The sequence below is a fragment of the Cephus cinctus genome, unplaced genomic scaffold (assembly GCF_000341935.2).
Source record: "Cephus cinctus unplaced genomic scaffold, Ccin1 Ccin1_scaffold0153, whole genome shotgun sequence".
Lineage (NCBI taxonomy): Eukaryota > Metazoa > Arthropoda > Insecta > Hymenoptera > Cephidae > Cephus > Cephus cinctus.
Genome location: NW_014332881.1, coordinates 67,250 through 95,216, shown reverse-complemented (window position 1 = coordinate 95,216; position 27,967 = coordinate 67,250). Strand labels below are relative to the sequence as shown.

General features: G+C 37.7%; 3 protein-coding genes and 1 long non-coding RNA gene across 11 annotated transcripts; 2 read left to right on the top strand and 2 right to left on the bottom strand.

Annotated features, from left to right (window-relative positions):
• Position 1: 1 nt before the first annotated feature.
• LOC107263323 lies at positions 2 to 12,114 on the bottom strand. Of its 2 annotated transcripts, none has more exons than XM_015730387.2 (4): positions 11,421 to 12,114; positions 10,269 to 10,508; positions 4,135 to 4,290; positions 2 to 4,051 (listed from the first exon to the last, which is right to left on the bottom strand). In XM_015730387.2, exons 3-4 carry the CDS (start codon positions 4,275 to 4,277, stop codon positions 1,462 to 1,464), a joined length of 2,733 nt encoding a protein of 910 aa, XP_015585873.1. In that variant the 5' UTR covers positions 4,278 to 4,290; positions 10,269 to 10,508; positions 11,421 to 12,114; the 3' UTR covers positions 2 to 1,461. The 2 variants fall into 2 exon arrangements, with proteins under 2 accessions (XP_015585873.1, XP_015585874.1); XM_015730388.2 differs by having other exon boundaries at positions 11,430 to 12,114.
• A 112-nt stretch (positions 12,115 to 12,226) lies between these two features.
• On the top strand, positions 12,227 to 17,155 carry LOC107263334 (cleavage and polyadenylation specificity factor subunit 5). The gene is made up of 6 exons (XM_015730411.2): positions 12,227 to 12,463; positions 15,083 to 15,283; positions 15,405 to 15,468; positions 16,502 to 16,667; positions 16,762 to 16,876; positions 16,964 to 17,155. Exons 1-6 carry the CDS (start codon positions 12,345 to 12,347, stop codon positions 16,983 to 16,985), a joined length of 687 nt encoding a protein of 228 aa, XP_015585897.1. The 5' UTR covers positions 12,227 to 12,344; the 3' UTR covers positions 16,986 to 17,155.
• Positions 17,156 to 17,253: 98 nt separating this feature from the next.
• Positions 17,254 to 26,916, bottom strand: LOC107263335 (pleiotrophin). Of its 4 annotated transcripts, XM_015730412.2 has the most exons (6): positions 26,057 to 26,132; positions 25,949 to 26,001; positions 20,756 to 20,903; positions 20,476 to 20,607; positions 20,011 to 20,169; positions 17,254 to 19,939 (listed from the first exon to the last, which is right to left on the bottom strand). In XM_015730412.2, exons 1-6 carry the CDS (start codon positions 26,115 to 26,117, stop codon positions 19,905 to 19,907), a joined length of 588 nt encoding a protein of 195 aa, XP_015585898.1. In that variant the 5' UTR covers positions 26,118 to 26,132; the 3' UTR covers positions 17,254 to 19,904. The 4 variants fall into 4 exon arrangements, with proteins under 4 accessions (XP_015585898.1, XP_024936551.1, XP_015585899.1 ...); XM_025080783.1 differs by lacking the exons at positions 25,949 to 26,001; positions 26,057 to 26,132 and adding an exon at positions 26,580 to 26,916 and having other exon boundaries at positions 20,011 to 20,187; positions 20,756 to 20,922; XM_015730413.2 differs by lacking the exons at positions 25,949 to 26,001; positions 26,057 to 26,132 and adding an exon at positions 26,580 to 26,912 and having other exon boundaries at positions 20,011 to 20,187.
• On the top strand, positions 21,410 to 25,939 carry LOC107263343. 4 transcript variants are annotated; one of them, XR_001536651.2, is made up of 5 exons: positions 21,410 to 22,237; positions 22,582 to 23,059; positions 23,124 to 23,423; positions 23,695 to 23,844; positions 23,912 to 25,939. It is a non-coding gene; the product is annotated as an uncharacterized LOC107263343 (long non-coding RNA). The 4 variants fall into 4 exon arrangements; XR_003058457.1 differs by having other exon boundaries at positions 23,698 to 25,939; XR_003058455.1 differs by having other exon boundaries at positions 23,695 to 25,939.
• Positions 26,917 to 27,967: the final 1,051 nt, after the last annotated feature.

Below are 27,967 nucleotides of genomic sequence, written 5' to 3'. Positions count from 1 at the left end.
ATTAAGTTTGAAATATAAATTTATTGAAGTCTTCGTGTCCTCGCACTTGTGAACGTAACCGCACAACAAGATAGCAATTGCTAATGAATGAACCTGTATCGTCGGCTCATGACATGTCCATCACATAAATATTACTTTACATCTAGTCGGTGTGTAATAATATATAGTTTTTATATAATAATATATACAGTGAGGAGTAACAATATGTAATGTACATATTTGTCCACAGAAAAAAAATTTGACATTCTCATTGTAAAGATAGTACTCGTGGTATGTACTCTGATCTTTAAAAGTAATTTAATCATACGTGCAAATCGTTCCGATACGTTTGTGCGTTGGGTAATCAAAGAAAATATACTGAAAAAGAAGAGAAAAAAATTAATAACACGCATTGCGATTCATTGCACGAAAAAAAAAACATTTTCTTGGAGATGAGTCTGCACATGTGAGATTTGATTATTTAAGTTATACGTTCTGTAACGTATACAGAAATTTTTCGATATTTTTTCTTGCCTACTGCTTTGCTTCCCGTGCTCTTTGCCACATCGGCCATTGACAGTAATAAAATATACAAAGCATCCTGAAGTTTGCAAAGCCAGCGAATTTGGACGTGAAAGACAAACTTCTTGGAGAAGTTTCGAAATTCATAGGCCATCAATTTGAAGGAATTCTAGGGAGATTTTTGTGCGACGCTAAACCAAGTGCGAATTAAAGTTGAAAAGTAATTTCTTGAGAAAAAAAATGCTTGTTTAGCATAATGATAAACCCACGTGTAACGTTATTCGGATAATATTACAAAGTGACTGATATTCACATATTTTTTCTCTTAATTTTTATACATAGAAAAAAAATCAAATTGCATAATCAATAAAAAAAAAAGTTACGAAAGATAGTCACGTCTGTGACTTCACTAAGTTCTATGTGTTTGAGAATGAAAAAAATAAAGATAAAATGAAGCACATTTTGAGCTCTAATGATCTGGCATCAAACTATGTATATTTATTGCCATGGTATTCATAGAACAATGTACAAGGCGGACTGAAAACTAATATTTACAAAACGAATAATGTTCTGCCTTGTGCATTGGAACTTGGCAAGCGTCACGTTTCGGTAAAGTCAAACAGTTTTTACCGCCATTATGTAGAATCAGCTTGGTAAAATGGACAAGCATCAAGCAAAAGCGATGAACTCAATAAGATCGACTATTACCGGAAACAGAAAATTGTCTCAATTTAAATGATCGAACAAAATAATAATTAACTTTGACATTACAGGAACCATACACTGACTATAGCTATAGTTCATTGAGCGTATGTCTACACCTGGAGCACATTGTCACGTTAATCATTCATCAAAGTTCTCCCAGGAAACGAGAGACAAACTCATCATAGAGAATGGTTCCCGAAGAATCATCCCACGATGCTGATAATTCATCAATTCTCAATCAGATTCAACGGACGTTCACGCAATCTTCATGAATATAGTACGATCACGCATTTTGCAGTGCCTCAGTTCACGTAATGCACGTTGAGCTTCACCAGGTGATGAAAACGCGACCCTGGCATCACCAGTGGGCATCCCTTTGTCGTTATAACGTCTAATAACATTTTCACGTTTAACATCAAAATCGCCAAAGAAGTCAATAATCTCATCGATGTCAGCTTTGAACGGAACGTTCTCCAAGGAAAGGACGCAACCTGGTTTACCAAAACCTTCGACGTAGTCCAGGGATCCAGGATGACGTCCAGGCATATGCCTAGGCATACCCATCATAGGTGGACCTCTGGGACCAAAACCAGCATTACCAAAGCGAGGCGGATGATTGGTCATTGGTGATGAAAAACGGGGTCTGGATTCCTGAAGTGGTGGATAATGCTGCTGCTGTTGCTGCGGCTGTGTTCCTTCGAGCAACTGGGAATCCACTAGACCCAGTGTCTCCATCATTTTAGTACGCGGTACCAGCTCTATTGTAGGAATATTTTTTCCTAGAGGCAATCCATTCTTTGCTGTGGCACGTACAGCCTCCTCGGTGGAGTCGAACTCGCAGAAGCATTCACCAGCTGGTTTACCGTTCTGGTTAAGCATCATGTGTATCCTATGAGGTACTATACCAATGTCTGAGAAAAAATCTAAGATGTCACGATCCATAGTCTGAAACGGTAATCCGCGCATGATGATGCAGTCTGACATTGATGACTCGTTGAGTGTCTCCTGCTCGTGCTCCCTCTTCGCCTGGGCGAACTTCTCTTCTGTAATACTCGTTGCAGTTACTTGCTTAGGTCCTATCTTCAAAGGTATAGAGAGTGAAGACTTTGCGTCTTCCAAACGAGCAAATTGGACATACGCCATGTACTGCGTGCTACCAGTATCTTTGGTACTCGTGATGAATAGGTCATTGATCTTCCACTCATGGAAGAGTTTGGCTATATCCATTTCCTTAGCGAATGACGGCAATTCTGTAAGATATATACAGGTAGACGATCTGGAGTCAGAATCCATACCATCGTCGTGTCGGTCTTTTTCTCTTTCAGGTAAATACGAATCCACTGCCTTATCAAATATGGTCTCGTCCAGGTGAAGAACCTCGACCTCGGAACCGCGAACAAATCTTGGTGTCTTCAATGCCATCTCCTTGCCTTCTAATTTACCAAATTTGATATAAGCAATGCCTACGCGATTACCATGATTATCGTTTATCAATTTTAATCCATCCTTCCTAATGTAGATACCCTGGAAAGCATGGCGCACGTCACCGTATCCGGCATTCAGTGGCATATTGCGAACCTCTACGCAATTCCCACCGCCTGGGTTAGTCTTCGATTCACCACCAGAGAAACGACTGTTATTCGTTGAGCTGCGACCGCCTGTTTGTCTCTCCGGTCCATTTTCAAAGTTACCGAACTGCGCCATGTTTGTCTGGAATGCGTGTGGATTACGTCTGCTGTCAAGTTCCTGCATCTTATTCATAAAAGTATTATTGGGTCTGGTAGTTGGTCTATATGGTACAGTGACAGGATTAGCGTTATTCATATTGTACACATTAGTATCCGGCGTTCCACTGAAAGGACTTCCTCTGGAGTTAAATCTCATCTGATCCAATCGTCCTGGTTCGTTCTGTCCCCAGGATTCACGAGGTCTGTTAATAGATCCCATGCCAGTGCTCATGTTAGGCATAGCCGGACTGCCTAGACTCTGCGGTAGAGAATTCAAACCAACAGGATGACCAATATTTGGTACATGAGTTTGCATGAGGTTCCCAACCCCGTTTAATCCATTAATACCAAACTGATTAGGCTGTAACATCGGCGTCTGTTGTTGTCCCATTACAGGATTACCAAAGGACAAAGAACGCTGCTCAGGATCCTGAGGTAGAGCAGCTACAGCTGCTCCTAGAATACCTGGCGCTAACATGGCCGCTTGCAACTGGCTCTGTGGTGGCACTTCCCATATACCATTTTCAACTATAGGAGCCTTTTTAGCAGCAGCTGCAGCTTTTATATCTTTAGGGAATTGACCAACGCATACAACGTCATTGGTCTCATCCTCAATGGTGTCCTTCCTACGTTCAGCGGTGTTGCTACGCTTTGTGTCACGATCTCTAGATCGCGTACGATCGCGAGATCTAGAACGATCACGACGACGACGTCTGTCCCGCCTGTCACGATCACGATCACGTGATCTACTTCTGTCCCTACGTCTACGATCGCGTCCTCTATCCCTATCGCGTCTATCACGATCACGATCTCTGTCGCGAGATCTTGATCTATCTCTCGATCTAGATCTATCGCGTCTATCCTTACGATCCTTACTGGACTCGCTGTCATTATCCTTCTCCTTATCCTTCTTATCGCTTGGGGAATTAGGCTTTACTTGTACCGGAACCACTGGTACCGGTGCACTCTGCATAAATGATTGCAGCGTCAATGTCTGTTGTCTAGCTGCCTCTATAACCTTCTGCATTTCCGTACGTGAACTCAGTAACAATTTAATCTTCATTTCCTTGATCTTACCGCCATCGTGCATCATTGCCTGTCGAGCATCCTCGTCGGTACTGTAACAAAAGTCAATCGTTACCCCAACCATCCTCCTTACTCAAGTATTAAAATAAGTACAGTCGATAACAATGATATTTACCTAAAGGCGATGAAGGCATCGCCCAATTCACCACCAACAATATGTACACCACCTTCAGGAATACTTAATCCACGGAAAAATTGGCGGATGTCCAAAGCATTGGCAGACCACGCCAGGTTCTGCAGTCTAATAATAACACTCATATTGATTTGATATCTGAAACATTAATTTTTATCACATACCAATTAACGACTCATCATTGAAATACCAATTGAAACTGAACATTATAAATTGAAATAAACTCTCTTATTAATTATACAAATAAAATTCTCAATCAAGATTGATGAAGCAGACTTCTGCTACGTGTACAATGCAAAAGGTCGCTTTCTGCTCCAATAAGGATTGACTGTGGCCTCAATTGCTACGAGGATAACTCCAGCGAGTTAAACCACAAAATTACCATCATCTTTTCGCCTGGCTTTAATAATCGCCAGTGTATCCAGCATATAACGCGCCGCATCATCTGGACGCGTGCGCAGGTCCAAGAGAATGCCAATGAGGAGCAAACATACGGACAGCATAGGAGTGAGAGAGACAAAATAGAAAGAGTATAAATAATATACCACCTTATACGATCCACATAAAAACTCAGAAAATAGATAAACATTTTCGAAATAGAATTCAATATCAGACAAATATACCCATCGCCATATGCTATAAGTGTTACATAACCGATAAAAGATCAATAAATAATTCAATTAAATCTCCGTCTGCCGATTAAATATAATCGACCCATTATCCATCTCTTGGCCCTCGACAAAACCAAATCCAAACTGCCAGTCAGAGAGAAGCGACGTCGCATTCACAATTCTTATATCATTTAAATATAACCTATCTTCTGCACTCGTACTAAAGATTCCTTTTACGGAGTACATCATCATCATCTCAATTCCATTTCTTATAATGATATAGCTTTCAGGTTCATAGTTATATTTTTAATCTACCCAGTTATTAGGAACGCGCTGTAACAATGTACCAGTAGCAACTCTGTTTACGCAATGCTTCTATACAGGGTAATTTGTATACATCCACTGCTGTCCCAAATCCAACGACTGTCACACTAGTAGAAAGGTATTTTGAATGCCTGTTAAAGAATAAGACACGCGTGACGTATCTCGTACACGAAGTGTACGTAATACATCGCGCGTAAGAGAGTGTTAAAGAATGAATTAACGATTTCTAAGAAAGAGACGACACGAACGAATGGAAAATTAGAACGTCAGTAAAATTTTAAATAGGACTGTAGACTATTTTAAATGTATATTCATAGTTTTAACGGTTATCCAACCAAGTATATATATATATATATTTCTGTTGCAGTCGATATACGTATATCCACTTCTCACATCAAAAATCTTATGTACACGAGCGATAAGTAACGTTTATCGTCCGTTCTTATTTTATTTATTTCGAAAATACGGGATGTTCATTAAATAAAAGAAATATCTTTGCCCACGAAGCCACGAGCATAATAGCCAACGTACGTTATAAAGGTAGCAGAAGGAAGTTTTGAATCGACAATATAAATGGGTCAATTTAACGACTGACTGTTGGTTATAATTTATATAGGAATTATCACTTTGATTGTTCGTTCTCACTGTATTGTTGTTTATAAAGTTATTAGCATCGAACGTAATCTTTTCTGTATTGCGGGATGATATGATGGATGCTTGTCGAGCGGCTGATTGAACTGCATACGATGAGTCTTGAGTTCAGTCTGGAACGATGTCTGTCTGCCATTTTGGATTCACGTTTCGTAAATCATTCTAGCAATGCACGTGGACGTAAATAATCAGTATTTAACAAAAGATGGCTGAACGACTGCATGCACGTCTGACAAGTCCTGCTGTGAGGGACATTACTTGGAATCCTGGAAATACTTTTCTCACTCCTACATCTACCACTGTCGCTCATTCTTTCCTTTGTGTTTTTTCCAGACTTCTCAGCAATGCGAAATCTTCATGACGAATTCACGTGCCGAATAGAAACGTTGCTGATAGTTGACCGGACGATTTGTCGACGTAAGAAATGGTTCGTCTCGCTTCTTCGAGTAACTCCATTATTTAACAGTTTCATTGATCAGAAAAAATATCACAGATTTTTCATACCCGCCAGCTTGGTCGTGTTCAATCTTATATAATCATCGATATTGGCTTAGCATCCTACTGATAAATTATTGTTAAAGTAACAGCCTATTCACGAAACGTTAAATATAAACAGATCTCATACAGTGTCGCGACAATGACGGTTCTCAAGGAACTATCGATTTATTCGTAAACGTTCAAAAGCACTTTCAACAGGATCGACGGATAATGCCTGTGGATGTAAAATGTCAAATCGTGGCGCTTATAGATAAAACTATATAAATCGAGCGTGGGTGCCGACACAGTTTCCAGCCAAAAGCAACGTATATCATCCTCGGCGAACAGAAATCAAGCAGATACCATGGGGGCTGTCGAAGATTTTTGCCCGTCGTCAAAGTTGCATTCGAAAGATACGAAGTGAACGCAGCAGCCCACTTGATTCCTCTCCTTTTTCGTAAGAATTACAAACGGGTGTCAAGATGGCAGTCAGTGGCAGGAAGTGGCGGCGTGTCGACGGGCATAACAAGACCATAGTATGGAAATGGCGCAGAGAGTTCCTTGAGGTCACGTTTAAATATATTTGTCACAAGACGTTTGTATCCGATGACGCAACTAGAAATTCTAACTCCCACCAGATGTCTCTTGCACATAGGAGAGACGGCAGCTGCAGTTTAACATTTGAATAAGGAATAACGTGGAATTGCAACGAGAATGGTGGCCGTATGGATGAAGATTTCAAGAATTTATTTAGGAACAGATACTCGGGACCGATTGGAAACAGGACAACGTCCTGGACTGAACAAAGACATGCAGAAATTAGACTGGTGTATTTTTATAACTGCATCGTTGAGAGATTATCTTGATAACGGCAATGCGACTGCGACTCGTAAATCTTTGTAGAATCATTTTTTTTTATCTTGGAAGAATTGATGTCGGCTGTACTGAAGTACTATGCTGTATGGGCCAGGGGTACTTTTGAGGAATAAATCAATAATTAATTATAATAATTGAGATTCAGTATATATTTCTGATTAATTCATCAGGTACTATCAGCCTGGGTATATTTATATAAAAAGTAAACGTTCCTGAAGTATCCAATCAGTTATCTGTAGGTAATATTGAGTTAACGAATGTTCTGTATAAATATTTCAGGAACGGAGAACGGTCGATTAATCACGAGGATCTTGAAGGGTTCTGTATGGAATCGAAATGAATATTGACAATCGATGATTTCGAAATTTACTATCCTCATCGAATCCTCGCATACGAAGTATTATGTCATTGATCTCTACGCAAAACTCACTCCAACAGTATATATGTCATCTGAATGACCTATGATCTAATTTTGTTTTTTTTTTTTTGTTAGAAAAAGTAAAAGGATCGATTATAAACAGTAAAAAATAATAAATGAATAAAGCTCCTGCACTTATCAACAAAAAAATAAATGCTCCACTGAATTAGACGGAACAATCATCGACAATAGGTTTGCGTAATTGAAATGAAAACATGCTGAAAAATACAGAGTGGAACTAAAACCGGAGACAAAGAGTGACTGCATTATCATTGAGTAAGAATGATCCGAAAATTACTTGTCCGACGTAGAATAAAAAAATAAATGTCAAGCGTTATTTCCAACATAGAAAATACAGCGACTGACATTTCCACCCACGGAGATGGTCGTAGAGGTCAACAGACAAAGGTAACAGCAGGATTCTGCATTTTCCCTCTCCCTCTCTCTCTCTCTCTCTCTAGATCGTATAAATCATTCACGATGAATTTCATGAGTTATATCCTTTTTTTTCTCCTTTTTTAAATCTCATACTTGTCTTACCCACACAAATATCTACGAGACGCTCGACGAGACACAGAGCCAGCTGGAAAAGAAAAAAAAAGGGGGGGGGGGACATGCGTAGGTGCGTCACGATGTGAGCGTCAGGCTGCCGTAAATTCGCTAAGCGTCGCGGCGAGACTTCGCTCCACTCATCGTTAGAAAGAAGACACGAGGACGACGCCATTATCGACTGGATGAAATTCTAGACGATCCGCGGCCAACAAGGACGGAATCTCGAGGCAGAAGACAAGTCCCCAGCGTAGGAAGAGCAAAAAACATGTCGACTCCGGCATTGTTCCACGTACAACACGATGAGAAAACAATACAAAAAAAAATTAACGAACGAAACAGCACGCAGCACAGCACTGAAGACACAAGTTCCTTCGAGACCAGGAAATTTGGGAGCAGCGATGACGAATTTTCGTCATTTAAAATATGTCGCATTCCATTTCTCTCTCTCTCTCTCTTTCTCTCTTGTGACGTACTCGAAGGAATTCTGTCCATCCAATTCGTCGATGACATAAAGTTTCGCGCTTCTCGAAGGACTCGCAGCGCCGCATTGCCAACCTTTCCTTCTTCCTGCCGACTGGAGACTATTGCCAAGTGAAATACAGGACACGATTGGAAACAGAATGATTCTGGACAACTCGGCGAGTTTATGGCAAAGTTTATTGTCCTGCGTATTGAGGTATGATCGTGTGAGGTTTTTTTACCCTATAAATGATAGATCGTAGTTCTTTCTTATTAGAAAAGAACAAAAAAAAACCATATGTATGTTTCAAACGTGAGTTTCGCGTGATCTACATAATTGGACGGTGCTTGTACGTCGTTGTTTTCTAAGAAACGTGATAACACGTTTGGCGTTTTTATCCTTTGACGAAGATATTGTCGTTATATATGTTTGATTAGTCATTCCCAAACTTTTATCACGCCAGTTATCACTAAATTATTTGTCGAAAGTTTCACGTCATCCGCTGCAAAGGCATTTAAAACCGTATCAGGATTAATTATTTTGATACAGCGGATGAAGCTGAAAGAATCATGTGGTTTTATTTTTGTATCTTTGTTACCACATTGAGTTTCAATTTTTATGGATACTATCAGTGATACGAGTATCAAAGTTTGGGAACTCTAGAAGTAGTACGTAGATCGATAATCGTAGTGGTAACTTCATTGAAGGGCTGTGATAAGGTTCTGGCATAATTACGTATAAAGGAACAACCACCCAGCGGTGTTAAATTACTCATGTCGCATTTCGGTTATGTAGAATTATGGTGTGCCTCCTTTCATTAGTTGGCCCAGTTGTCAAGTCATTTAGATCAAATAAGCAGCAATAGCTCTTTGAATCGCGCGTAATAATCTTTCAAATGAAATCCTGCTGTCATAAATAACTTACCTTTTTGTATTTTTAAAAATTATGTATAATGTAATTGAAATTCCTATGTAATATCTATGCTCTTAGATATTAATATAATAAATAGTAATTAAAGCAAACTAGTCATTTCCCGAATTCTCATTTCGTTGAACAGAAGAGATGCATTTTGCAGGATATCATTAGATGCATCGTTTCTCGTTGAGAATTAAAATATTATGTTAACAGCAAGCAGAATTCAAAGAAGCTCTGATTTCCGCTGAGTTTAGATGACTGTGACTGCAATTTACTAATCTATAGACATGAATGTTTATGTAATAGTTTAAACACTGTTGAGATATCATGAATTATATTGCTTCGTTGATATAATAACTCAAATGTCATACCCTCAAATTTGTATTTGCATAGCACACTGGTGTCTTTTCTCATAAATCATAGTATAATAAATGATAGTGTCGTACCACATGGAAAGTGGATTCTTTTCATGTATTCATTATGACCTCCTAAACAGGAGTATTATAAAACAGAATCTCTTAAATATTCCATTTTGCTCAATTCCCATAACTTACATACAACACAACACTCATTGAAATTAAGAGTTGTGCATATTTTGTCAGCAATATAGTTACCAGTCTTACCATTACCAATTCAAGGGTTACTTACCATATATTTGAGAAGCCCTGAGAATATAATGTCGATAATAATATTGCCGAGTAAAAATGCAGCTTAACTGAAGGCTTGTGGAGAGCCAACCCATGAGCAAAGGACTAAATGACTGTACAGTAAATCACAACACTTCCCTCCCAAATTACAAACTAGTTTTATTATGTTACTAGAGGAGAATTACCTTCACAGAAACTTCAGAAAGATCTTCTTTCTTCACTTCGTACGCAGCTAAAAGGTACGATGAAAGATAAGAACTCGACGAGAACTAAGATGGCCAAGCAGCAAGTGGTCCATCAGCGAAGAACAATGAAATGTAGAAGCAGAAAAGAAGCAGTCAACAGCACTGCATCATTGTATGAAAGTCCATTGACACTGTTGTACCTGCTCCTGACACCTAACACACACTGAGCAGCCTAAGATCCTGCAACACACACCATTTTTTCCACGCTGTACCTCAACCACTTATATCACAACACTGGTTGTAGCGACAATGTGACCAATTGTTGTTTACATTATATAAGATCATAACTATTTGTCTGCAAAACAAAAAATTAATAAGCTTGAGGAGCATAGGTAATATAAAAATTCATACAAGATTTTGCTACTAGGGTAAAATGCCTATATAACAATTATTTAAATCATTTTAATATTTCTTCATATAATTGACACCTTAGTATGTTTTCAATGAAAACTTAAGGTGCCAAATAAAACAAAATATTAAAAACTTCTCACAAATATTACAACCTCAAGTTAATACGCTGCTTAACATAAATATATAAATAACGGGCCAACTAAGCTACATCATGAAAACACGATAACGGTACTACAAAAGGCCTAATGTTTGTCGAAATGGCGCGAAAAATTTCATGAATATAGATGCCATTGTGTTGGACGAAATTACAAGCCATCGTGAAAACACTGGTATCGAAAATCTTAATTCCTGTTATCAAATTAATATCTTACTCAATGAGTCGCAAAGATAATAAAGAAGTAAAATATTAAATGGAATACTCCTATTTACTGAATAGACGCTTCTGCCTCTGGTAATTACTAGGCGTTGTTGATTCGATAGTATATTCAATCAAGCTCAGGCGTATACTAATAATCGAAAAAAAGATCGAGGAATGTTCTGCATTTCCATACAAAAAAAGAAGGTAACGGTAATAGAATATTCACGATATTTCCAAGAGAATATGAATTACAAAAATCATTAATTCAATCAGTTTACGTTATCAAATACGCATTGTTATCCAATACGCATGTTCGTGTTTTCTAGTCGTGTAAATATCAATGAATGAGTAATCCAAGAAACACTCCACAAAATCCAACTCACCGAACTTACAGTGTGAAAAACGATGGGCTTTTTTAAAATGCCGAATACGGACGACGCAAGCAAATTATAACACGGTTAATCGATTTTCTTGTTGGATAAACGCCGAACGCCTATTCTGCACAGCGTTCCGTGTAATGGCTGCCGTAATGCTGCTCAATGCTGTCCGTGTTTCTACTTATGAGAACCCCGTAGAATAATCCAGGTGTCAGCACTGTAGATAATCAACCAATGACGTAGCACCTTTGGAATAATGCTCCGTTCATTTCTTCATTGACGACGAAATCTTTCACAATAAAAACGTATAGAAGGATTCTTTCTACGAAACTTATAACTTTGACAAATCAATAATTGGTAAAATAAGAAAATTCTAACAAATATAAGACATTTAATAAAAATTATAGTTCAAGAAATCTCTGAAATATTGGATACGACACAAATGACAAGTGTCTTAAACCCATGAAAAATATGAAAAATTGAACAAATTAGTAATGTAACTTATCAAAAAGATGATTGAATCCAATTTACTAACACTATATAATAGAATGTATTGTGTTATAATACTATTAAGTGTATCTTGTAAACTGTATACATTTTTCCCCATTTATTTCAAATAAAATCATAAAACGCTTCACTTCAAGTCATTATTTATGCTCATCGTTAAAATAGAATTACAAATAATAAAATAGAATATGGGACGTTATTTTGTCTTCAGAATTAATATACATATATTGATAAAAGGTTAAGGTGTAAAATAAGGGTTGGTGAGGGATTAGTGGGGATAGGAAGAGGAGCTGCGTCGCGTAAAATGGGTGCGCAACTTCAGTATTTGCAGTGCTGTCCGACTCTACGTTGCTATCAGTTGCTATACGTTCAGGCGTGTTAGCGAAGCTTTCGTAAGCCAGAGGAAGCCGATTCCATATAAAAATGGCGATGGCAGCAACTCAAGTAAAAGGCAGCGGTTGGCCGAGAAGGGCAAGTAACAGTTCATTCGAAGGAAAAGTGGTACAGAACCAATCTGTTACTATCAACAGGACAGTTAATCTGTAAGTCAGAATTTATATGTGGTCAACCTGCATTTCTTTTTCACTCAACATCGTCTCAAGCCAGTTAGAACAGTTATGGCCGGTCGAGTGACGCTGATGGCACGAAAATATGAAACACACACAGTTTGGTTGGGAACTTGCGTCGCTCGAACGTTACATGTTACACTTTTTAAAATAATTATGCGCCTTTAAAATTTGTAGTGCATTCAAGGAAGCGTAGGTTATATTAATCTAAATTTTCTGTACTTCGAAGATATTTTTCGCGGCTACACCTTATACCTACTACCTAATGAGGATGAAGTATCGTATCTTTACCAGAAACGCACACGTGAGAGCGTACGTTTGCTTTAAATTAATTGAACCACTGTTCATTAACTGAGATTTTGGTTATTTATTGTTAGTGAATATCAGTAGCATCTAACGATCGATACTCAAGTTCCTATTCCAAAATTGTTTCTTAACAGTATAGTTTTTGTCTTTCTATTGCGAGTATTGTTACCATGCTTGATTCAGCAATTAACTTATAGCCCCTGTGTAAATTGCTGGACACTGTCTAAAATTAGGGATGTTTCAATTTGTACGTGTAATACAACTTCTGCATTTGAGTTTATAAATATTATCATGCGTATCAAGAGACTCTGTAGAGTCTCATGTCATGTACTTTATATGTACAGGCCAATTTTTATTATAATTTTCATAATCACTTTTTTTAGGAAAAATATATGTTCCATTCATGAAATATGTATTGTTTCCTGAATTATTATATTAAGCGATAAATAAGACAAAATATGAATGGGGATTAAATGCAATTTTTATTGTATTATAATATCTGAGTGAATGTTCTCTAACATGAATATATTATTGTACATACATTTCTTTTACTTTATTCTAGAGTTAAGGTTGCATTAAATCGCTATTCTAATTTTACTTATTAATATACAAAAACCTGCCATATTCTAGAGAATGTATACTCTAGAACATGCATTTGTACACTGATGTTTTTGAGAAAGAAACAATATGCGGTACGGTATTGTAAGAAGGATGTATAATAAGGTAATTTATGGCGTACAAAACTGAATTTCATTTGATTGTTTTTGGCTATAAAGTTTTATGTTCTCGTAATGATAGAAGAGTGCGGTATTTGCAAAATACTTGCATGTGGCACAAAGACAAGAGTTTAAAAAAGAAGAACATGAATAGCTTCTCATATGATTATTCAAATTCAACTTGCTAAATGATTAAACTACAATTTGGATATTGAAATAAATGATTTATATAAACTTAAAAGAAATCATTCTGATCAAAGAACATTCATGTTAAACAGATCAGTTTTTGTTAATAATTCATTTCTCTAAATATACATGAACTGATAATAATTATAATGAATTAGGCAGCTGTAATCTCTTTAGCTTTGTCTATAAATTAATGAATTTAGCTAATTACCTGAAGGATTAAGCTATATTAAAGTATGGTATAGGATACTATACGCTCTCGAAGATAATTAAATTGTTTATTGTTTACCTGCTGTATTAGCTAGTCGAAATATTACTAAGTTATTGCTGTACTAATAATGTGAGCCATGCTGTTGCGATATATTTTTACAAATTGATGAATATTCTTATGTTACTTTTTCAAGATGAATTATTAAAACAAAGAAAGAATTATTAATATCCTTATTATTTCCAAAAACAAGAGAATCTTACAGTATAAGTAAAGGAAACAAAATTATTTATCTCTAGTCAACTGCAAGTTATGATAATTTTGAAGGTTTTCATTAAAATCCTTCGATACTTGACATTATACAAATTGCACGACTGTTCAGATTATTATAATTAATTTTTGCGTAACCTTCTTCATTAAACTTATTATGCACTATCTCACAGAATAACACCCACGATGTTAAGTATTATCGTAATGTTTACAATAGAATGCATTTCACTCCGATACAAAATCCTATCCATTTTTTTACAACCCTTGTTACAATATGTATGCGTTATATTCGAGTACACTGTGCAAACTGCATATTTATTTAAGTACAGGGCACAATATGTACGAACACATTATGTCGTCCCTCAAATATTACTAGTATCAATATATGTCCGTCTATTTATTCCTTTTAAGGTCTAGGCCAATCGACAAGCATATTTTGTTTCAAATATTGAATTTAGAGATTAAAAGAAAGTTATGCTATATCTTAAAGCATGTACGCATCGATATCAAAATTTTCAATTACAAGTTTCACATCAAAATAAATTCTCCAATTGACTGTTACATCAGTTTTATTGTATGTGTTTTGAAAATATCATTCAAGTGTTGCAAGCAGTCATTTTCTTATAAGTACATACGAATAATTTGAAATGAAAAAAAAGGAGAAAGGAAGAGAGAAAGAGAGAGAGAGAGAGAGAGAGAAAGAAAGATGATAAGGAGAAAAATAGACATTAATCATTCTGAAATTTGTAAAAAGTTTTGTAAAAGAAACACTGTAAACACTTCTGTAATTTATCCTCATTAAAGACTTGAGTTCACATCAGAATATCACGTTGAAGAAGTTGGAACTAGTTACGGAACGATTGCGCAATGACACAGTCCTAACAAACGAATACAACTCATTTATCATAGATATCCTTTGACAAACTATACATTCGGAACGAAAGAGCCGCTGTTCGAGAAAGACCCATCAGTGCCAGCGAGGTTTCAACGAATGAGGGATGAATTCGACAAAATTGGAATGCGACGCAGTGTGGAAGGTGTCCTCCTTGTGCACGAACATGGCTTGCCCCACGTACTCCTACTGCAGCTTGGAACCACCTTTTTCAAACTGTAAGAATCCTGAAAAACTGACTGGCTAAATCATTAATAAGAATTGGAGAATGATATTGATTATATAGTAAGTATGAAATTCGTGTATTTTTATTAATCAGAATTTTTTTTATAATTTCAGACCTGGAGGAGAATTGAACGCCGGAGAAGACGAGGTAGAGGGCCTAAAACGGCTCCTTACTGAGGTAACAGTTAGCGCAGCACCTTATGCTACCCTTGAGGGCGGCTAGGAGCAGCACTTTGATTTGTTAGATCGTATTGCTGTTTCGATGGAACCTTTATTATGTATAAAGATCGTATGATTGTGTAAAATCTTTGTAGAACCGATGTAACCGGGCCTGTAGCTCAAAACAAAATTAGGGTGTTTCGACTTTTGCGACGAAGCGTCTTAGTATAATATTAGTGCGCTGCATGCCCGGACACCTTGATGTTCGTAGAAAAGTAAACAAGAGGATATCATTGTATTCTGGTTACCTAAGAACATCGTTCGCGTATCCTCGACGAAACAGTGAAGTTAGGGACGACCGATGACTCTGTTAAAACGTCAGGACACGAGAAAACTGTATTAATATAAATTATCATCGAATCGGTACTTAATCGCGAGAGCTACGGATATTTATTGAAGTCAGTTAATGGCGTGATTAATAATTGACTGTGTATAACGATAATTAGCGCGCTAATCAAATCGAAGTAAAAGTCTAACTGTGGCGCGTATTTTGTTTTTTGTTTTTCTCTTTGTTCTCTTTTGTTTTATCTCTTTGAATTCGCGTTGCAAACAAAAAATTGACGTTATTTGACGTTTCATAGACTTATTGCGAATTTTGTCTTAATTAAAGCTATCAAGATAATGTACAATGGCTGTTTCATTTAATTAGTTATTGTAAGAGGATTAACGATTCCGGCCAGAGGTATTTTACATAATTAAATACATGGCAAATACTTCTGGCATATATTAGACATCTACGCGTTGCGAGATCTATTTATCAAAATACGTGTAAAGGATTAAGCGATTCTTATTGGAAGATGCATTTGTGAAATTTGGCGTGATTGCGCAATTTACCACGAAATTGTAAATCTCGTGTATCAGCTATCAAGACTTGTAAACATTATGTAACCATGTTCTTAGTGGACTGAACTGAAGAAGAATGTATTTTATTTGTGTACCATGTCAGAACGCTATCAAAGTTCATCTCGGAATATAGATAAAATCCATTCTAGACACTGGGACGACAGGACGGAGTGAAACAGGAATGGGTTATTGAAGACACAATTGGCAACTGGTGGCGTCCTAATTTTGAACCACCACAATATCCCTATGTACCGCCACACATCACAAAACCAAAAGAACACAAACGACTGTTTCTCGTGCAATTGCAAGAAAAGGGTAAGTCTAAAGACATGATTTAGAACAAAAAGAATACAAAAGTATGTCTTATATCTTATAAATGCTCTATATTTTTATTTTATTGTTGTTACAGCCCTTTTTGCAGTACCCAAAAACTACAAACTGGTAGCAGCACCTCTTTTTGAACTGTATGACAATTCCCAAGGCTACGGACCCATCATTTCATCATTACCACAATCACTCTGCAGGTAAAATATTTGTACGATACTCGTTGAAAGAAAGAATTTCTTGTTTCATAATTATGGTCTAACGTGCAATCATTTGTTCTGTTTTAGATTCAATTTCATCTACATGTGAAGAAGACAAACTGACGAAAGCAAATAACGGTGAATTTTATTTAAGTTGATCGAATCAATTATCAAATAACTATTGATGTATGTATGAGATGATGGATGTGACTTCGGAAGGCCTTGGTTCTCTGTATTATAAGACGTGCATTACACACATTAAACCATTTTTCTAAGTAGCGCAAAGATTATTAATTTGACGTAACCTGCAGATCGATCCTTCAATTTCCTACGAAAGCTTTACGATAGCTCACAATGAATGAAAAATTTGCAGCAGATTAGTTTACATGTAATTTTTATTTTTATTGACAACATTGGATTTTTATTACATGTGTAATGGTTAAACGCTCATTTAATAAGTAAGTAGATACATTATTCAATTTTCCTCAGAGTAATGACGTATCAGCATGGAAATAAAAATACTGACAATTCCAAAAGATTACGTGTTATCAGTGATTAATAAATCTCAAAATCGAGTCAGCGAGCAAAACGAACATAAAACATAAAACATGTTTTTGCCTTAATCTATATTATATGATTGAATAAAAATGTCGATTAAACAATGCAGCGTGATCCTTTCATCTTTTTATGTGTAAAAACCAGATCAACAAAGAAAAAACGAAAACCTGAACGAATATCGTTATGGAAAAGTGTATGCGTTCAATGATAAAATAAGAAATGCTGAGAAAGAGGTAAAATGACAGTTGCAAGTACAAATAATGAATGAAACAAAGTTTCATTTTAGAAAAAGTTTGATGCCCATTAAAATATACATTAATATCTATCACGCTATCTGATTAATGCTTTAAACATTCGAAGCGGATAATTATCATACTTTATCTCTAATGAGTAAACGTAAACACTGTTATTTGTTTCCTTGAAGTGAAATACATCAAGGTATCTATAGAGAGACTATGTATTATGGAAATTCTGACAAAAATGATATTACACTTCTAATCATTAGCATATTTCCTACTATGCTATGTTACAATGCAGTTATTAAAGACACTGAGAAACTCGTGTATTCTTTTTTTTTGTTAATTTTTTTCTTTCTTTTACTTACTACATAGAGAGGTCAAGCACGATATCTATTAAGTTTAATAGACGTTTAACAATAATAGAAGGGCCCATAGAACATAGATAATGCTATCTTATACTAATTAATAGACTTAATTTATGCATAATGATGATATGGTGGATGTCATCTAGAGCTATAAATCCTTCTGTCAGTACTGATCAATCACGTGCATGTACAATACTGTAAAACATTTTTTTTCTATTTTTTCTTTATGCGCAACCAGTTGTGTAGTATTGTAATACATTTTCGCATCGGTAATAATAGCAGTACGGAATACTATTTAAATTTTTATTTGCATCGACTGACTTTTTATCATTAGACATCTTAATTATCTTATCTAGACTTAAAACAAATACAATTTTGTATATTCGAACGATTCGTGTCCTTGAGTGATCATTGCCTAGTGATTTTTATTAGAATTGGGATATTTGCTAATGGTTTGATTTTAATGCTCCTTTTTTTTTTATTCTTGCCTTCGTGTGTCTACCAAGATTATAAGTGCCTTTAGAAAAGTTTCGAGGATTTAATTAATGATTCACCGTCTAGATAAGACTTCACGTCGGAAGTGACGTCATTATGTATTCACTTGACACTTGACTCGGACTGTTTGTAATCTAAACTCGGGGATGATTAATGATACGACATAATTACTCAAAACCTAAATGTTCCTACAACAAATATTGTACCTGATTTCAAGTACGTCTAGCTTATTAATGAATAAAAAGTCAGCGTGCAATTAATAATGAAATTAACATACATATAACTGATACAAGAATCGAACGAGTATCTCTATAATAATGAAACAGAAATATCCAATCATAATAAATGCCTGTAGATTAATCGATATCTAACGGTAACGTAAAATAGGGCCAAACCTCATACGATAATATGTCAAAACTGATACTGTATTTTAAAAAAGAATTCAAAATGATTCCCCATAAAGTCTAATTAATATATGCACTCGGATCAACAATGATAAACGTTAACGATGTTACGATCCAAGGTTTCTCCTTCCCTTCACCTTGACAAAGCTCCACAGATAATTTTTGAAAAAAGTTCCGATTATGAATTATCTATTAATCAAACTCCATTGTCATAATAATCAACCACTTCCCTTCCTATTTTCTATTACCGATCAATGTCATCGATACTAAACGAGTAACTCAGGTTTTCCTTACTTCACGCTTCTTTCGCATTATTGTTACGTCATACACGTGCATCTCTTCTCCACAATGTCCCCGGCTCGTTGTCGATAAACTGATTGATTATAAACGAAATAATTAACAATAAGACCGAGATAAGTTCTCGTTACACTAACAAGGTATTTTGGCCACTCAAAATGGAAGCGATTAATATCCGATCGCGATATGAGGATCCATGAGAATGACGATTACGGAACCGTCAACCGCGATCAATCATATTAGGGTCAGTTAATCTTGTTCACGTACAGTAATAATAATCAATCGATATTGTTTATCGCAACTTGGTCTACAATGTAGACGTAAAGTTATCAGGATACGCATTTCCTAGGGCTGTAATTTATTATTGGTATCCCAACAACAAGAGTTTACGTTTGCAACGTCGTGAAAGTCGCCAACAGGAAAGGCGCATCCCCATCGAGACGACAGAGAGGAGTAGTGGCCATAACAGTATTTTTGATGAATTCTTGTTTTTAAAATTTTTTTCCCTTTTTCTTCTTTATCTTCCTCTTACTTAAACTTGCTGCGTGCATATCCATGTCATAATTAGACGATGGATCGGTAAAAGTTACACTTGGAAAACATTGGATCTGTTTTCATAAAACCGGTCGCTGAAGGAGAACGCCGCAGGCACAATAATTACCTTCAGCATTTACTGCTTGCCTGACTTCTTGTTCGACCGATCGTCTGAAATACGGTAATAAGTATTATACAATTTACAAAAGATACAACTCGAAGATCCTTATGAATTTACATACCTTTATTGGTAGTTTTCTTCGAGTTTGTTTCCGGCTTACACCTCCTGGAGACACTGCGCGTCTTGTCACAATTTGAATCGCTGTTTGACTTCAGGTTGTCGACTCTCTTCATTACCTGGTTGATACACGTACCCCAGGTACCCTTCTCATAGCGGCATGCTGATTTTGCCGCCACACATGTAATCATAGTATCATAAATTCTATTAGGATCATCGTCGCCCATCCAGGAGACGAAATTCTTCTAAGCCGTACAAAAATCCTTAAGTGTTTTTACAGGGATTTTATGCGTGTACTTTTTTCGTTGGATTATGTGAAAAGCACTTTCATATGCCTGAATGATTTACGATCCTCATGATCTTAACGATGACTGTCATGTGAATCCAAAGGGGAGAGAGAGAGAGAGAGACTTCTTTTAAAGGGAATGATTTACAATATAGGGCTTTTATGAGCTTACAAAATTTCTACCTTTTTTGCATTTCTTCTGAATAATCTTAGTCTCCTGACAGGATTTGTCGCCCTTCTTCAGGTTGAGGGTGCGTGTTCTCGTGTTAGTCTTAGCATCACACTCCGACCATTCATCCTTCGCATATCTGCAAGCTACACCCGGGATATAAGAAAATATAAATTGATAAAAATGTCGCCAGAGTTTATATATGAGACAGCAGACTCTCAATATATTTGATGATTTTTATAAACTACTTATTGACCGAATAAAATAGTATTTTATAATGAAATTATTTTATACCTCGTTCCTTGGTTCCACGAGCAGTCCTTACAAGCACCTCCTTTTCATCCTCCTCCCAGAGATCTGCTTCAGCGGATGCTGATACTATCACCATGAGGAAGGCGATTACACCCACCATCGACAAACTCCACCAGAGCTTCATTTTGAACTAGACAAAAAAAAATTAACTTTCCTGATGATACTTTCATCCGTCACTTTACACGGCTGGTGATTGAGTAAAGCTAAGAAATAGCAAGATCTCATTCAAGTTCGAAAAGAGTCTTTAGTTCAGTGCCTCGTCGATTCACAGCGAGAGTGTTGTAAAGGCAAAAGTAAAAAAGTAAATTCCTATACTCGACCAAAGGTAGAAAGGAATATAGAACGCAGTTAAGGTTAAAGAGAGATATCAATGTAGAGAAAAGGTATTTTCGACGTTTGAAAAATCCCTAAGCCGGTTTAGTATCCAAGAGCTTATGGTAAAACTAGTCGAAACGCCAGCATCGAAAGGTGCAATCAGGGCGAAAAACTTCCTCGAGCGTCCCGAATACCGTATTAAATTTGGAGCGTTTATTTGAAGAGGGAAGTTCACGAGTGGCGCTCACGAGTTGGATGGAGCCTGACTTGCTTTGAAAGATTATCAGCCTGGAAGCATATGCCAGCTCAATTTTCCTTACACTTAATACTTTCTTAACGCGCTCCCATGAAATGACCTAGCAGAAACTTCGACATCCTTTTTACCCTTCATACCATATGGCACTCTCTCACTCTTCGCTTACTAAATATTCAACATCTCTCTCTCTCTCTCTCTCGCTCGTTTTCCTCCCTCGTCTAGCAAAGTTCAAAAGTCCGATACTACCGTAGTCAAGATCACGTCCCATCGAACCGGTAGAGAACGAAATAAAATAATGGAGCCCTACTAAAGTCTCTTGAGTAAATGCTATCAAGTTATATGACAATTAATAGGGAAGTGCAGAGGCGGCGTTATTACACCGGCCGATATTATATCAGTAGCGTTTACATCTATCGTATTCCTCTCTTCGTATACGAAGTCAAAGCATTTTCATTTCAGCCCGCAAGAGTAAGAGAGATAGAGAAAGGAGGGAAGAAGAAAGGCGAGAAAAAACAAAGAGTAAAAAAATAGGATTTCACGCTTGGCTGACTAATGAAAACGGGCGATGCTGTCTACTGCGACTCGATTATCCTCCACCAATTAAAGCTACAAATTTAGACTTTCCATATTCATTTAATCCGTAGCCGTTGGCTGGTTATCTACATTGGTCGCGAAGATCCCAGAGGGAAAAGTATACGTTGCCGGAGTGCACTCAATATTCATCTTGTTAATTGATAAAACGAGTACAGTTATGAGTTTAGAAATGTAAATTCTTTAAGGTACCCGGATCGTTGCCTTTCGTCTGAGCTCCATGAAATAAAAGGTTTTTATGTATGCTGTACACGACGCAGCCAATAAGGTTACCCCTAATGGCCGCCATGATGTTAAACTCGGTAAGAGACTATAGCACTATATACGTACTAGACGAGATATTTGATATGTAGCAGAGCTTAAACAGTGCGGAAAATACATGAACGATTACTCCCGTACAAACGGGGTCGTTAACGATACAAACGGGCTCTTAATCTGGAAAAAAGCACTTCGTTCCCTTCGTGCATTTACCACCTCGTTTTCCACTGCGAAGCTAATTATTCTCGAAAGCCAACCCGTTGACGTTTTTTTTTCCTCCGGTTCTCCTATGTCCCGGTTTTTTTGGTTAAACCTCCACTATCCCTTTATTCCCTTTTGTTAAAGCGGTATTACCGCAGTGCGCTCCTTTTGTTTTCTCTGTTCCAAGTAACGACTTGCCTCCGGTAACGTTGCTACCGTCCCAATAAATACAGTCCGGACAAGGTAACCGAGGTAAAGGGAACGTACCGAAGATCCTCGCCGAGCTTGTCACTCACTTTTGGTACTGTGCCCGCACATCAGAGATGCCGTTAGTATCTTCTTCTCTATTTTTTATCTTTCTCTTTCTGTTTTGTTCTTTCTTGCAATTTCACAAAGGAACAATCGAGAAGAATGGAATGAAAGTGGTAACGGAAGAGCAATGACCGAGCCAATGTACGACAACTACAGGAGAGGAATCGTATCTCGTCCGGACGAGTACATATGTATACGTTATACTGTCCGTCCTGAGTAAATCTTGATTACAGTCCGACACCAAGGAATTGGATGGGACAATAACATAAGGTGACAGATAGCCATATACTTGCATACGTACAATACAGTTTCGAGAAAAGGAATTTTTAAGGTTAGAAGAGAAAAAGTAAAAGGTACATATTATCGTTTATATTATATCAAACCCACGGGTATCTCTCAATTTATTTTCTCTAAAAGGAAAAGAGACACGAGCAAGACGAAACAGTAAACATTCGTAGAAAGGTGAACGATACCGGGTTCTCGCTAACGAGACGAAAACTGGTCAAACGACTATTGTTAGACCGTGGTAGTTGGTCTAGAAGGTAGTGCACAGGAGAATTGCTTTTGTACTCGTATGTGGTACTTGGAACGTGCCCGAGCATATACGCACAAACTTACACGCACCTGCGTACAATAATAGGGACGATCATCCTGAAGAGGATTCTCGTCAATTCGATGATTGGAAACCGGCTTGATGGAAGTACACATTATATACAGGTATATGCTCCATATAAATATACATAGATATGTGTAGTATAGGTATGCATTATATGGAGTAGAGAATCACCGTGAAGAAAGGTCGAGATTAGTGTCGTTGAAAGGAGTCAGAATGGATGGAGGATGTTGGAAAGGGTGGCAGAGTCCTCGGAGGGTACAATTGTGCCCCGCGACGCCTCCATCCTATCTACGCTATGTATCTACACTATGTATCTACATCAGAATCTCATATACCAGCTCAAACTACCATCCCTCTGTCTATTTATCTCAGCAGGTCCACATGTTCCAGCTGTCCGAAATGTTGACAGGATCCCATCCTCCGGGCGAATGGGGTTGTCCAAAAACCCGTGGCCATTCAAGAGAACGAGGATCAGGAACAACAGAGGGAATGTACAAGGACAGTTAAAGCGCCTGGATAAGGGTGACCCTTCGTCCCATTTTCGTATCGCAGGTTAAATAAAAGCCAGTTATCATGATATATTTTTCAGTGGCACCACTTCCTGGCAAAGAGATGCCACAAGTGCCATGGATTATACAGTTATAAAAAATGAGAAAGGAACCAAGCTCTGGTATAAAGCATCCTCAAGATTTTTACTTTATAAAAAAAAAAAAAAAAAAAAAAATGAAAGAGAAAAATCACCCCACTTTCTACCGGCAAGGATCCTCGAAATGCATGACGGCGTCTATCGGACGTGCGCATGAGAAAATTCTTTTTAATTAGAGCAGTCCTCCAGTTAAAGCATACAAAGTTATTTTTATTCTTACCGTGCAAGCGAAGCTGCGCGAGTGAGAGATGAAGACAAAGAGATGTGTTGAAGGATGAAGCAAATGGAGAAGACCAAAGAGAAGGAAGCATGTGTGTCAGTGCCTTAATATATATCATCTCCATGTGCATGTTACGTACTAAGGACGAGTACATAGCCATATATACCCCATAGTACATGGAGAGTGAATCTGTGAACTACCGCATGTTTACAAGTATATAATATATACATGGTCGGTAAGAAAATCGGTAAAGGGATGTCGTTCCTCAAAAACGCACACGTGGAGCGCAGCTTTCACACTGTCCTCGTCTGGAGTGAATCTTTACCACCGGCTAAGGATTATCCGGCCCAGCAAGAGAATCATATGTAAAAGACTGAAAAGCAGCTCAGGCTCTGGCTTGGCGTACAAGTTTTAGTCGCCATCCGTAGCAAAATAATACATCCGATATAGAGCCTGAGTACTGTTACAAACTGAGTCGTCATCCACGATAAAGTGGGGAACGTATATCCGTAAAGATATTTCAAATGTCTGCACGACTAACGTTAATCCAAGGGGAAACGCCGAGATAGAATTTTTTTTTCAAGTATTTTTGTTAGTATCGATTAAACCATCCTGTTTCATCTCGTCGGGAGCTCTATGGGTATATATGGGCTGTGGGAATCCGTTTGCATTTTTCATAGAACCACAGGATTTTTCATCGTTCCCCGGATGAATTACGCGATATAGAATTTTACTCGGTACGTCGCACTTTTTCATTTCAATCTGCCGTTTCAAACTCTGCCAGCTCTTTCCTTTTATTTTGCCTTTTTCTACCTTCTATCTATGGCTCTGCTGTTGGCTCTATGTCCGTTACCCATAGTCTGTTCTCTTTCACTCATTTTTATTTTGAATCTCTCACTCTTCCACCATCAACCATTTTTTTTTCATTTATCTATTTTTTATGCAGCTGCTGCTTCACTAGACGTGCTACCTCATATAATGCTCGCCGTACACATGCAAGGGAGTGAACTGTAACATCATAATATGACAGACAGTAGCTATGAAAGATGCAATTTCCTGTTTAAAATACATACATAGCTCTATTGACAAAACTATAGAGATGGAAGCTTATTAGAATGATTATGAACCTAGAAAATGAGATCTCATGGGAAAATCAAGCTTGTCCGAATGATGTTTCGCGCATCAAGGTCAATTCACACTGCGTGCCCTGCAGTTGTTCGTTATATTTAGATGGTGATTACTGTAGTGCGTTATTTAAATAAGCGGTAATCGCTTCGCGAAGAATACTAAGGGGAGAAGAGTTCGAGGCTAAATTGCCAATGGCTTCGGCGGTATCAAGGATCGGGCGATGGTATACATTTACATACTATATATATATATATATATATATATATATATATATATGCAAATAGATACGTTTCAATCGTAAATCACTCGCCCTGCTTGGAATAATGAATATGCCGCGCTTCTGCGATCGATTAAAACTATATATGGAGGCGACGATTAAAATGTTTGTCTAGCCACTAACTCTTTTTTTTTGTACCGCCAAATTAATCCCTGCAGGCGTTCACCGGCCAGACCTTTTGAATCATACTGAAATTGTATCACTCTGTTTCAGTTAATGCAACGTCCAAAACAGCTGTTGAGGACAGTAAACTTTTGAGTAAAATTTCGTTGAAAAGGTTGCAAGAGGTTACCGTTTTAGGAGTCGTCGTAAACCCAGAAGGTCGGGTCACCGCGTCACACTTCCGTCCACTTACCGAATCTCTCGGACGATTAGGTGCGAGGGTCGTTGTAGAAATTGGCCAGGAACCTTCAAAATGTCGGATGACAATAGCCGAGCGATAGGTGCCAAATGAATTACGTACTGGTTAGAAAGCTGAAGAGTCTACCAAACCTATCAGGTACAGATAGAATAACGAAGCGCATCCCGTGAGGGAAGAACCAGGGGACTGAGTGAGAATGTTCAAGTCTGAAAATATACATGCGCCCGAAAGTAACCCGGAAGCGATAAAATCAGGTCTGCTATATACAAATATAAATGTTGATCGGGGTTGAACCAGATTGAAGATCTCTGGGAACAATTAAAAAAAATCTTTCATCTAGGGGATGCATGGATCACGATCGAGAGCGGTGATGCAAATCTAATTTCCGAATTGAGAGACGAAGGGATGGAGGTATAGAAATCGATCCGCAGGTAGGTATTATTTACTGTGCACGGTTTCGAGCCCAGCGCCGGGCGGGTCTCACCCGCGGAAAATCGATGGAAAGGCGTTTATGCTCCAGGTCTCTACTTGTAAAATCTCTAATATATAATGTCCGAGGTACTGGTGGATAACAAGGTACAAAGCAAAGATCCTAATAAGATATAATAAAATTGACTGTACATACCTCGCGCGACGGCCCGTTTCGAGGAGGCGAACTGATATAGGAACCGTTCCAGGGGCAGTTCGATGCTCGGCAGTTGATGATATGAGTTGATAGGAGCAGCCGGTGGTGGTGTGGTGCTGATGATGGTAGTGCAACTCGCGAACGGCGACTGCGCCAGGCAAACTGACTCTTGACTGAGTCTGACTCCAAGTCCGAGTATGATTCTAATTCTTATGCCGGTGGTGGCGGTGCTGCTGCTGTTGCTAGTAGTGGAACTGGTGGTGCTGCTGGCTGTTACGTGCTGCCATGCCCGATGCTCTTCTTACTCTATAGCTTCTTCTACCAGGCACGGTCCTTGGCGATCCCTCAATGCTCAAGAGTTTCCTTATCTTGACGTTAGGAGCCTTCATCCCTTCTCCTACCAAAATATTAGACTCTCTTAGTTCTTCTTCTTCTTCTTCTCGAAGCTTCACTGATCTTACCGTATCTTCGAAAAACTTAATCTTCTTAAACTTTTTTTTATTCTATTCTACATATAATATAGTACTATACTCCTCTTGCGCTTATGGACCGTGTTAAACTCCAGGACTGTATTTACATCCCTTTTACTTGGAAACTGTATATATATATATATATATATGATATATTATATCTTTCACTGGTGCATTCGCCTCACGTATCTTCACTGAATGCTCAAAGAAATTTCTTATAAAAAGAATCAATTTCCATCATGTCTGATATGCAAGGGAACACGCGTCCTACTGTTTTGCTTCCAAGTATAGCTCAAATGGGAGCATAACCCTTTGCGATTTCATGAATTTCTTCGTCTCCTGGGATAGGGTCGTTGTTGTTCGTTTATTGTACTGTGAAATAACGCAGTGCAAGTATACCGATAGTGATATCTTAATGCTGAAATTATGATAATGCATATATATATATATATATATATATATATATATATCCCACATCATAAACTCTTCACCAGTCGCTATTCATATATTCTTTTTCTTCACGTTTCAGAAATTGAAAAGACTCACTGAATATCTATTGATAATACAAAAACTACCTGAAAGCGGTCAGCCAGGTGTGCGTCTTCTCAGAAGTACTGATAGAATCGTTAAGATTAGACAGTATATTCCAGGGAGATAAGGAAAAGCGAGAGGAATGTCTGAGAGCGTTGAATGGAGAAGCCGTTAAGGCGTTCCCGAAGGGTCCGTACCTTCATGATAAAATTTCACTCGACTGAAATCAAAAATCCTATTAGGCACAAGATGTCCTGAATTTTCAACGTCAAAAATACGGCAAAAACGGTTCAACCATAAAATTCAAAATCTCTTTCAATGCGCCAACCAGCATCCTCTTTATAGTCTGCATACATACTGCGCTTAATGTATAAATACATATATAGT